The sequence below is a fragment of the Ctenopharyngodon idella genome, chromosome 21 (assembly GCF_019924925.1).
Source record: "Ctenopharyngodon idella isolate HZGC_01 chromosome 21, HZGC01, whole genome shotgun sequence".
Lineage (NCBI taxonomy): Eukaryota > Metazoa > Chordata > Actinopteri > Cypriniformes > Xenocyprididae > Ctenopharyngodon > Ctenopharyngodon idella.
In genome coordinates this window covers 7,587,501-7,600,253 of record NC_067240.1, presented here as the reverse complement: position 1 = coordinate 7,600,253, position 12,753 = coordinate 7,587,501, and the positions used below count along the sequence as shown (strand labels likewise).

At 37.6% G+C, this 12,753-nt stretch overlaps 1 protein-coding gene across 2 annotated transcripts in view; it reads right to left on the bottom strand.

The window, feature by feature from the left end:
- Positions 1-2,512: 2,512 nt before the first annotated feature.
- Positions 2,513-12,753, bottom strand: part of LOC127504133 (neuroendocrine convertase 1-like) — a 20,905-nt gene continuing 10,664 nt past the window's right edge. The window contains exons 6-14 of one of the 2 annotated variants that reach the window (XM_051878574.1): positions 10,955-11,043; positions 10,498-10,670; positions 10,125-10,337; positions 9,674-9,774; positions 8,258-8,491; positions 6,212-6,369; positions 5,997-6,130; positions 5,745-5,906; positions 2,513-4,490 (exon numbers count right to left, since the gene is read on the bottom strand). In XM_051878574.1, the coding sequence (XP_051734534.1) occupies positions 4,095-4,490; positions 5,745-5,906; positions 5,997-6,130; positions 6,212-6,369; positions 8,258-8,491; positions 9,674-9,774; positions 10,125-10,337; positions 10,498-10,670; positions 10,955-11,043 (1,660 nt within the window). In that variant the 3' untranslated portion in view covers positions 2,513-4,094. Of the gene's footprint in view, positions 4,494-5,744; positions 5,907-5,996; positions 6,131-6,211; positions 6,370-8,257; positions 8,492-9,673; positions 9,775-10,124; positions 10,338-10,497; positions 10,671-10,954; positions 11,044-12,753 lie in introns of both variants that reach the window. The other variant, XM_051878573.1, reaches the window with a different exon arrangement.

Here is a 12,753-nt window from a genome sequence, read left to right as displayed (position 1 = left end):
AGAATATATTGGCCAGTTTACAGTTTATTGAGGTATGTTTGGACATGCTTGAGGAACAGCTGTTAAAGCTCTCACAAACCAGAGGTGTTTGAATTATTAATGAAGTGTAGCAAGAAACGAACAAAGTATTCACTCTCTTTCTCCATGTATGTGTGTAATGTACTGTATGTGTCATTGAAAGAAAGCTATGCATCCATACAAAAGCATCTTTTGAACTTTAAAAATTAAGAATGATTATTGAGTCTTACACATGCATATATAAACAAAAAGTTTGCTTGCAATGTTACTGTTCAGTTTATTATGATAAAAGTCATTTCATATCGATATACATTAAACTATATATTTTGTAAACAACTTTGGACAGAAGTGTAAATTGGTATAAACACTAACCACATTGAATAATTACAAGGTGTGTGAGTGTAAACGGTCTATTTCTGTTGTCACTTTAACACATTCTATTGGATCAGTAGATCAGGCTAGAGTTACAGCCCACCAAACCTGGCCTTTTAAATATATTCAACTTTTGATAATTGACTTCACTCTGAAAAATAAAAATAATAAAAATTATGTGCTGAACCATGACAAACATTTATTAAATCATTTCTTCTTGACAAACTGGCATTTCCGGCAATTTCAGATTATACCTTTAAAAAATAAAAACAGAAATGTGGTTTCTGAATTACTTTTGCATTCAACTTAAAAGTTAACTTAAAATGATAACCTTTGCACTAGGTTGTGCGAAAATAGAATAAAGCATGAACATTCAAGCCTGTTTTACAAATGCGAATCACAGACAATCCCTTTCAGAGCATCATCACAACAGCTGGATAAAGTTTATTGGAAATAAGTCCAGAGACATTCAGGCTAAAGGTACAACAACATACTCATGAGAGACAGGTAGGAATTGCGATTTAGGCTTATGAGGTAAATAGTGATTTAATATATTAGGGTTCTATATAGATATTACTTTGTGTACTCTCATAAACTATGAACTCTTAGAAAAATAAAACTTTATCTTTGTTTTTATGAATTTTAAAATACAAAACCTGTTGATACATACTTATTTGCTTGGGATGTACAATTCACTTTTTTCATGAGCTTTAAAACCATAATTGAACTATTTAGAGATTATTTCTAAAGCAGATGTTACTAGAGAGAGCAGGGGAGAGGTACATGGTAACAGTTGTGCAAAAAAAGGGCAGAGAAATTTAGGCTTCAAGGTGTCCCACAGGTATATGTCCTCGGTACTGTACAGTTTACTGATGATAGTTCTCTAAGTATGTAAATGCTGTCATCCTGAGTGTTACGGTGATCTATAAACACTCAGTAGTGGAACCAGGTGTTACTGATGTCTTTTAGTCTAAAACAAGGTTTCCCAACCTTTTCTGTCTGCTAAACCACCTATATGACACTCAATTGTTTACTGGAAGTACTTGAGATTTTAAGTAATATTCTAAATTTTTAATATTTATTTAGTAAAATATAGTTACAGTTTTTGTTAACATTTTGTATTAGATTTTATTTTTTCCGTTTCACTTTAAAGGGTTAGTTCACCCAAAAATGAAAATTCTGTCATTTATTACTCACCCTCATGTCGTTCCACACCTGTAAGACCTTCGTTCATCTTCAGAACACAAATTAAGATATTTTTGATGAAATCCGATGGCTTGTGAGGCCTCCATTGAGAGCAAGTTAACTTTCAAACATTCAGAAAGCTACTAAAAACATATTTAAAACAGTTCATGTGACTACAGTTGCTCATCCTTAATGTTATGGAGCGACGAGAATACTTTTTGTGTGCCAAAAAAACAAAATAACGACTTTATTAAACAATATCTACTCATCACTGAACTAAACACGAATCTACAAATTACGAATCTTTTGTTTCAAATCAGTGGTTCAGTGTGTGTATCAAACGATCTCAAACTGCCAAAGCCACGTGATTTCAGTAAATGAGGCTTCGTTGCGTCATAAGTGTTTCAAAATTTCAATGGTTCACGTGACTTTGGCAGTTTGATACGCGCTCCAAACCACTGATTCGAAAAAAAAAAAAGATTCATAAAGCTTCGGAGCTTCATGAAGCAGTGTTTAGTTCAGTGACGAGTGCTAGATATTGCTGAATAAAATTGTTATTTTTGTTTTTTTGCCGCATAAAAAGTATTCTTGTCGCTTCATAAAATTAAGGTTGAACCACTGTAGTCACTATTGAACTATTCTGGGTGTTTGAAAGTGTAAGTTAACTTGCTCTCAGTGCAGGCCTCATGAGCCATCGGATTTTATCAAAAATATCTTAATTTGTGTGTTCCGAAGATAAACGAAGGTCTTACGGGTGTGGAACGACATGAGGGTAATTAAAGACAGAATTTTCATTTTTGGGTGAACTAACCCTTTAATTTTATTTAAAGTTTACATTTTTTTGTGTTTTGTTATTTTTATTCATTTTTTTTATGTCTATATAGTTTTTATAGATGTTTATTTATTAATTTTAGTTTATTTAATTTTAGTACTTCAAGTTTAACTAAAGAATGTTTTAGTTTTATTTCAGTTGATTTTTTTTTTTCAAGCAGCAAATTTTTAGTTTTTAGTTTTAGTTAATGATAATAGCCCAGGAGCAAATTTAGTCTTTTTAGCAAATTTCAGAATTTTAGACAAACACTGATCCCCTACAATACATAATTATTAGCTTTAATAATAAATTTAGTGATTTTGAATGGTTATGATGTTTTAATCATCCACCCAATTTAGAATAAAGTTAGTGTAAATCATTTTAAGTACTAGGTTAAAATATTTTTACAGGTATTTTACTACTTCGTGCACCTTTTATTTGGTAATTCTATTACAATCTCACAGACTCCCTGTAGTTCCATCATTAACCACCCTAGAGGTCCACAAACCAAGGTTGGGAAACCCTGCTCTAGAAAAACAACAGTATTTAATAAATAAATAAATAAATATTTTAGCTATCAATTTGACATGTGAAAAGTGTTTTTTTTACATCATAAAAGAACTAGGGACGAACTGAAATAGAAAGAGAAATTTGTGGCATCAGTCAAAAAGGTAAGTCGTTTTAGAGGCGGAAAGCAAGTCATTATATTTTGCTAAAGTATTAAGACAAACATTTATGTATTTGGAATAGTGTGCACTCACAAATCGTGCACAATGAGACAAAGAACGTGCATTAAGAAAGTAAATCGGGTCAGATTTGATTTCACGTCGACTTTTAAGGACTGATTCTGTGAAGAATGAGACTTTCCCAAATCTTTACAATTCACAATCATCATCTTTATAGTAGAATATTCTCATAACATCCAAATGTAAACGTTTTAATAGCATGCAAGTTGGTGGCAGTGAAGGCAACATGAGAAAAATCATCAAGAGGGCAAAGGGCAAGAAATGCCATGATTGGTCCTGTCATTGGTTTTATATCGTAGCAACCTGGTTCAAAACTGAGGGATAAATACAGCTGGCTGTTCACCACAGATATACAAACACTCACACTGACAGACACAGGCCGTAGAATGCTTATACTTGATAACTACATGTGCAGATAAAAACAAGCTTGTCTGGAAGAGAACAATATGCAACATTTCTCTTGGAATCTCATTTCATCCCCCTGAAGTTGTGTACCAGCTTACTTCCTATCTTGCCCCTTCTTCGCCCTGCTGAAAAGACTAGTTTGCCAGGTTCACCAGCTGCATTTTAGAAGTTGCGCTGCATAACTTGCTCAACTTTAATACCAAGACCAGTTTAACATGCTGTTTCACCAACAAAACCTTCACAATCCATTTTTTTCTGGTGAACAGCATGGCTATGTTGCTGGAAAGCCTAAAGGCCCCGATATACTTCAAACGAAATCAAAAAACTGCTGTGATGTCATTTCAAACAAAATCAGGCCAAAACGAACATCTAGAGTTTGCTTACAATCAGGATGTTCGCTAACAGTATAGCACTGCAAAGGTTTTTTTGAGCTTTTTTTTTACCTCAAAGCGAAGAATGAAAAAGAACCTCGCCGTGAGTATATCGAGGCCTTAAGCTGGTCTTTTCAGCAGGGCATCCAGCTTCTTTTACCTACTCTTCCTGTCCCTCCGCTGGTCTCATTGCTGGTCGTCTCCGATCATGTCAAACAGCGCCTGCAGCAGCCGGTCGTCTCTGTGCCTGTACGGTTGGGCTCTGTAGAAGTTGTCGCTGTAGTCACTGAACAGGCCGTTCTCGGAGCCCCGGTAGCGGTTCAGCTGGTCGAGGGCCTGGTACAGCTTCTGCGGTGGGATCCTCTCATGCTGAAAGGTTTTGGGAGGAGCGTGCGGAGGAACCGCCGGCGTCTGCCTGTTGAAGGCCGACTGGAGGAGACGCAGCAGGGCTAGATTGGCAGTGGAAGGGCCTGGAGCAACTGCGGGATTTTCCTCTGGGGCACCGATAGAGGCAGCGGAAGGGAGTGAGTCTGGATCCACCGGACTTGAAATTTCAGGTTTGTGAGCTGGAGTCGGGGGTTCCTGCTATTCAGAGAGATAGGAAATTGAAGAGATAAGACTGGAGGAATTGCATACCACTTCTTTCCAACAGGTCCATCAGATGGTTGAAAATAACAGAAGACAACAAAAGCATGCATACGCAATTAATGCAATTTTTGAAGTTTGATGTTTGGCCAGAGAGCACTGCTGGGGAAAGTTACTTTTAAAAGTAATGCACTACAATATTGCGTTACTATCCTAGTGGCTAGTTCCTATAATTGAGTTCTTAGAATTATTCGGTACGAAAGTCCCTATTTTTCTCACCTGGGCTGGGCTTGCTTGTTAGTTTTTTAATAACAACAGTTATTCTATTTTTGGCAAATGTAAAGTCCCTTTCACACCAAAAGTGAAATGAATAAGCTTCAGGCTGATCACATATGTAATGTTTATCTAAATTAATTTTTGCTTATTAGTATGGTTGAATTAGATCATTGAAGGTCAGCAGCAAAGACACTGATTAATAAAGTGAGATTAAATACATGAAGTATATTTGTTTAATTTAATATATTTAATTATTGCAGGTTTGTGTAATATTTTTTTATTTTGCATTAAAAATAAAAAAAATTTTAGTTTGCATTTCACTGTTTTTATTTATTTTGATGAATGCTGAATCAGTTTTTGTGCGAGATGCTCACATTTAGTCTAGAACTACAATAACCATCATGTTCACACAGCACCTCTGAACTTACCCCCGATTTCTTTCAACATGGGGACAGGAGAGCTGTCAGTCAATACATGGGAAAAAAGTAACTTGCGTTACTTATTTGAAAAAGTAACTCAGATATTTTGTTGTAAATTTAAAAGCAATACGTTACTTTACTAGTTACTTGAAAAAAGTAATCTGATTACATAACTCAAGTTACTTTTAATGCGTTACCCCAACACTGCCAGAGACTGCTTGAATTGTAACATTCAGTATAGCAACCGTAGACACATTGTAAATACGTTATTGAAATGTAAATTTCAACAAACATTCTTCTCGGCATCTCGCCACCTTGGAATTATAAGATTCTATCTGCATTCTGAGAAGTTTTGAGATATTGAGCTTCAAAGTTTTTGCATCCCATACTCCTTTATGGTTAGACCCTCTTTGTTTTTTAAAAAAAAGTCCCAAAATGTACACAACTTAAAAAAACAGAATAAGAATATGTGAATAACTCAATCTTGACAAAAATGTCAGATATAACCTTATAATTCCAAGGTGACGATCTTCTAAAGTTTGGTTCCCTTTCTGACCTTGATCATGTCTTCCATCGGTTCCACTCCTCTGCGATCGTTTTGTACAGCGTTGTAGGGCGTGTACACTCTCGCCTTCTTCATGTGCTCAGGCTTCTCAGATGTCCCGTGCAAAATCAACTTCCAGCTAAGAATCTGACCCTCATTTTCCATCCGTCCTGACTGTTAGTGAGAGAGAGAGAGGGAATAGAATGTGATTAACAGGCGCTCCATGTGCATTTGATATTTGTTTGCAGAGATGCTGGTATATACCGTATCAGTAATCTTCAGGGTCCAAGTGCCGGTGGGATTCTCTCCCCAGGTGTGCACGGACATGAAGGCCCAGTTTCGGAAACCATTGGATGATGTGTCCCTCTCTCTCTCCGCCAGCAGGACTGTGGTGGTACCTAATGGTACAAACCCAACAATCAGTCTTCTCATTCCCAAATGTGCACATGCTAGTGTGTTCAAGTTTGTATATGTCCCACCTGATGGAGACGTCAACGTGATGTGGAGGTCTCCTCTCCGTGTGTACTCAATGCTGACCTCCACCTGCACATGCTCTAAGGACACGACAGAATTCGCCTGTCCTGCGCAGGACTTAGTGGGGATCTCGATGGATATCTCACCTGCAGCCTTCAATGGTCTGTATACAAAAAATGTGTTACAGTGTAAATACAGTGAAACACATTTTTTGTTGCAAAAAGTGATTAATGTAGCTCGACAGGCAAAGAATGGTGTTAGCGATGACAAGATTCACAGGAAACACACAGGCTGTGTTGGGAATGGAATACTAGTGTACTTCTTACCACACAGTGTGCAGTATGCACTAAATATTTTTGGTAACACTTTATTTTACAGTGCCGTAGTGCCGTTACATGTTACTACATGTACTTACTATAGTAATAACAGTAAATTATGCATAATAACAAGTAACTAACTCTAAACCAAACCCTAACTGTAACTCTATAGTAAGTACATGTAGTTAATTAATAGTACTCAATACTTATTTGAGTGATTACAATGTGACTACGGCACTGTGTAAAATAAAGTGTAACCATATTTTTTAATAGTACACATTATACAACATTTTAAGCAGTAAAATGCGACAAATACTAACAAAGATAAAATGTACTTGCCACATTATTGTACATACAAACACTTTCAAAAGTTTGGGGTCAGTAAAAATGAATACTTTTATTCAAAAAGGATGCATTAAATTGTTCAAAAGTAAAGACGTTTACATTGTTTAAAAACATATTTCAAATAAATGCTAACAGCACAGCTGTTTTCAACATTGATAATAATAAGTAAATGTTTTTGAGCAGCAAATCAGCATGTTAAAATGATTTCTGAAGGACCTTGAAGTCTTCAGTAATGATGCTAAAAATTCAGCTTTGCCATAACAGAAATAAATTACATTTTAAAATAATTTTTAAAAATAAAATGTATTTTAAATTTTAACAATATTTCACAATATTACTGCTTTTTATTTTTATATAATAAATGCAGTCTCGGTGAGCATAATACTTCCTTCAAAAACATAAAAAAATTGATTATTTTTTCTACATTTTTGTGTATTATGGCTCTATCTAGACAGATTTTTCTCGTATTAACAATTTAGAAAATGATGCCAAAACATGCTATTATCATCAGCTTCGATCGTGGAGTTAGAAAATTAATGAAGGGATTTTTCTACCCACTGTTCCCTAGACAGATATGCATGAGCGATATGAACTGTAATCCCTGCAGATTACATTGAAAGGCACAGAATTTGCATCAAACAAGAACCATGGTGATAATGCACACCAAATGTTAAAACAAGGGCAGATGGTTGGATGGATGGGGATGGATGGATGGATGGATGGATGGATGGATGGATGAACATACACTAGCTGGGAGCCTATTTTGTGTCCCTCTCTCAGTGTTTTAGATAAGATGTAGCAAATACCAAAAATGCCATGTACTTTACAACTGGCATTTTTGGTATTTGCTACACCTTATGTATTTTGTGGCATTCTATAAACAACATTATAATGTGTGTCGTGACATTTGCATTAGGACATTCGGGTATCTGGAAATTCAGTTCCAGGAAAATGAAACATCTGTTCAGGTGCAGTTTTTCTAGCTGAGCTTTGTCTGAACACTAAAGCTTCACAATCTCTAGAGTTTTTATGACGTAAATGTAGGTGGAAAAACAACGCTCTGTTTATTTAGTAAAAACTGGAATGGATTCCAGTTCTAATTTCCCAAAATATACCTTCCTATTAAATCCTTCAGTAGGAATTACAAAAGCAGTTGTAAAGAACAAACAGATGGGCGTATATGCACATGCACACACAAACACACACACTGGATCTATTGCATTAATGTGGCTATTAATGAATTGCCATAGATGAGCACAGTAGCAGATGGCAGGAGATCAGGCTGGCTTTGTCTTCCATGCGTGAGGTGCAACAACACTGCCTTGTCTCTGCTGCAAAAAGCTGAATTTTCTGATCCTAACATCTGGAAGCAATCTCACCAAACTCTACCTTGGTTGGAATGTCTCATCTCTGACGATGCACTGTTTCTTCTCCGGAACATGCTTCCAGACCATGGGATCAGCCAGGTCCACCAGAGCTTTGGCGTTCAGGAGGCCAAACCCAAACCGACTGTTGACCATCAATCCAGCTCCGTTCCTTTTCCAGCCTGGGTTATTGGCCAGGGGGTCAAACTCAGACGTCCAAACCACCAAGTGCTGAAGGTCTCGCCAGGTGAGATCAGGACTAGAGTGGAGAGCAAAAGAATACATCCACATCTCTATTAATCGCACATCAAATTTGGTTGAGAAATTACTCCCAGAAGATAATTTAAAATCATTATTGCGTAAAGCATCAAATAGACATTACAAAAAGTAGCTTCATCAAGAAATATTTTATTTAATTCAACAGAATTTATTACACTTTTGGACCATGAGGGCGAGTAAATGATGAATGAATTTTCATTTTTGGGTGAACTATACCTTTAATGTTTTTTTTTTATTACTATGGAAATATGAAATTATTTTTTAATGAAATTATACTCTAAATAAGAAAATAAAACTGCCAGTAGGTGGTGATTAAGTCACTGAGTCATTCGTTCATTCGATTAGTTCAAATGGCTGATGAATTCAGGAGTGAAGTAACAGACCGATTGGTGTATGACATCAAAGTACCGTGAGAACTCTGTCTGGTTTTGAATCGCTCTCACGGTACTTTGAAAACGGGGATTCAGAAATGAAATGCCGCTGCGTGTTGCTCAGTTCTGCTTTGTCTTTATATTTTCGTTGGCAAAATTGAGCAAAACAGACAATTTTGTATATAAAATAACACAAAATTAACTTCTTATTTATTGAATTGTATAAAATCAGTATCACATTTGCACTCGTGCTATTCTGGACAGAAAAACTGCACTCGTGTGATATTGCACTTGTTGCTCATGTGATAACTATATCATATGATGGAAATATGAGACAAAAACTCAAACGGGGCTTTTTTTGCCCCTTTTATATATATAAACTTTTAAACATTTTAACTAACTGAATATTGCTTGTTCCACGGCTAACCATGTTTTAACCATATTCATACTTTTTAACTAAATACATTTAATAGTTTTCAAAATTAACAAAGTTATGCTGATTCTAAACAATTGCATTTTGAAAGTATGATTATTTAAATAAAATAAAATGTGAATAATTAATAACCTATGCCATGTTTTTTTTTTTTTTTTTTTGAGTGCAGAAATCTTACCTGTTTCTTAACCGTTTTAAGTATAACTGATAAATATGCATGACATTAAGTTTATTTTAAAAATGCAATTCAAATTCTTCAAATCGCTTCATGTATTAATAATTAACTCTGAAAATTGATGTGAAACCAATCAAATTCTACAAATAATACAGCATACAAAATACAAGATGTTTGACATACTTTTGCTCCAAAGCCAGTGCAAATATCCCAGCAGCCAATGGGGCAGATGCAGACGTGCCAGTGTGTGTCTCTGTGCATTCATTGTGCAAATCGGCGCTAGTCTGCAAGACAACCAGATAAAAGATTAAATGTCAACACAACAAACCGATTGAGAAAAAGCAAACACACCAACCAAAAAACACCCAAAAACTGTCAGATAATCTGTTTTTATTAGTTCTGTCAAATTGATTAATCACATCCAACATAAAAGATTGTGTACATATATATATATATATATATATATTTACAAATTTTAATTACTCGCATCTAACATAAACAGCACTAACTGACAGTGCTGCAGCACAAATTTTTATTGATCTTCTTTGTATCAGTCATTTGATACAAAGGAAAGAAAAAAACAATATAATAACTGCGATCATAAGAGAAAGAAAACGTGTAAGTGAAGACTCACTATTCTCTGGTCCGTGTAGTCTCCGCTGCTGTAGGCCGTGGCCAGCGTAGAGGAGCATTTTTCAGCGTACCACGGAGACAAACCCTGCTGAGACGCGCTGCTGATGGAGATTGTGTACAGACTGTCTGTGTATCCATCACAATCACAGTTGTCGCCCTGACGCCCACCGTTACCAGACGCCCAGACGAAAATGGAGCCCTTCCCACCACGCCCCTATATTAAAAACAATTATTTAGAGATTATTAGATTATAATGGGTTTATGTTAAGAGTTACACGCCATAATCACAGTGCATTAGCTGGGTGGTTGCTAGGGTGTTCGGTTTGGGTGCTCTTTCGATTTGGTCCAGTAAAACCAGTTCCCACACTTCTTACCTTCTGGATACCGTACTCAAAAGCTTTTTGGGCCAGACGCCCGGGCCCCTCCACGGTCTTCCCGTCATCATTAGGGCCCCAGCTAGCACTGTAGATGTCCACGTGTTCAGGGTTAAAGCCGATCGAACTGGCTTCAATGGCATCTGTCACGATTCCATCTAGCATTCGTATTCCTGCAGATAGGAAGCACAAAAGATGACCTTCATGAAGAGGACAAAACAATCTACTGTACAAGTGTTTGAATGGTGACGATTAAATGTGCTGCTGATGTTATGATTCACTAAAGCTTATATGTCCAAGTGGATATGGACAGGTGGATTATGTACATGTATGACTGGTTGTACAGGTCAGTGCTGTTATGTAATCATCTCATTGTTGCTGGATACAAACACCTGACTGGTAAAACCAGAGAACTAAAGATACCAAAAGTGAACAAACACAGCGTGACAACACACACCTCCCACTTTGGAGTTGTAGGCCACTCCGACGCCACATTTGTTGTTGTCTGCTTGCATGGCAATCTCTCCAGCACATCTGGTACCATGCCTGAGGGCATACAACAGAGAATAGGGTTACAATTCTGTTCCATTTAAATTTAATATAGCTGGCATGTTCAAAACCCAGTATATCTAAATTTGTAGACCAAGACAGATTTGCAAACATGGTTACTGAGGGGACTGGTATGTTGTTGCTAGCATCTTAGTGGTTTTTAGGGCATTATTACACTCTTTGGTATTCTGGATGGCTGCTAGGTGGTTGCTAGGGTGTTCTGGCTGGTTGCTAGGTGGTTTCTAGTGTGTTCTGGGTGGTTGCAAGATAATAGTGCATTTTGGTAGTTGCTAGATGGTTGATAGTGTTCTGGGTTGTTGCTAGTGTGTTCTAGCTGGTTGCTAGGTGGTTTCTAGGGAGTTCTTGGTGGTTGCAAGATAATTGCTTGTGTGTTTTGGTGGTTGCTAGATGGTTGCTAGTGTTCTGGGTGGTTGCTAGGGTGTTCTGGGTGGTTGCTATATGGTTGTTTTTGTGTTCTGGGTGGTTACAAGATAATTGCTACTGTGCTTTGGTGGTTGCTAGATTTTTCTGGGTGGTTGTGTTCTGTTTGATGCTAGTGTTCTGGGTGGTTGCTAGGTGGTTGCTAGGGTGTTCTGGTTGATTGCTAGGTGGTTGCTAGGGTGTTCTGGGTGGTTGCTCTATGGCTGTTATTGTGTTCTGGGTGGTTGCAAGATAATTGCTACTGCTTTGGTGGTTGCTAGATGGTTTCTAGTATTCTGGGTGGTTGCTAGGGTGTTCTGGTTGGTTGCTAGGTGGCTTCTAGGGTATTCTGGGTGGTTGCTATATGGTTGTTATTGTGTTCTGGGTGGTTGCAAGATAATTGCTACTGTGCTTTGGTGATTGCTAGATGGTTCTGGGTGGTTGTGTTCTGTTTAATGCTAGTATTCTGGGTGGTTGTTAGGTGGTTGCTAGGGTGTTCTGGTTGATTGCTAAGTGGTTTCTAGGGTGTTCTGGCTGGTTGCTAGGTGGCTTCTAGGGTGTTCTGGGTGGTTGCTCTGTGGTTGTTATTGTGTTCTGGGTGGTTGCAAGATAATTTCTACTGTGCTTTGGTGGTTGCTAGATGGTTGCTAGTGTTCTAAATGGTTACTAGGTGGTTGCTATGGTGTTCTGGGTGGTTGCTAGGGTGTTTGGCTGATTGCTAGGGTGTTCTGGGTGGTTGCTCTATGGCTGTTATTGTGTTCTGGGTGGTTGCAAGACAATTGCTACTGTGCTTTGGTGGTTGCTAGATGGTTGTTAGTGTTCCGGGTGGTTGCTAGGTGATTGCTATGGTGTTCTGGGTGGTTGCTAGGGTGTTCTGTCTGGTGGCTAGGTGGCTTCTAGGGTGTTCTGGGTGGTTACTATATGGTTGTTATTGTGTTCTGGGTGGTTGCAAGATAATTGCTACTGTGTTTTGGTTGTCGCTAGATGGTTGCTAGTGTTCTGGATGGTTGCTAGGTGGTTGCTAGGGTGTTCTGGATTGTTGCTAGGTGGTTTCTAGGGTGTTCTGGGTGGTTGAGGTGGTTGCTAGTGTCCTGGATGTTGCTAGGTGGTTGCTAGGGTGTTCTGGATTGTTGCTAGGTGGTTTCTAGGGTGTTCTGGGTGGTTGAGATGGTTGCTAGTGTTCTGGGTGGTTGCTAAGGGGTTGCTTACTGGTCCAAAACACAAGATATATTTATCTTTATGAGATGTTTTTAACCATTTAATTGTCTGCCAAGTGAAAATAATAAA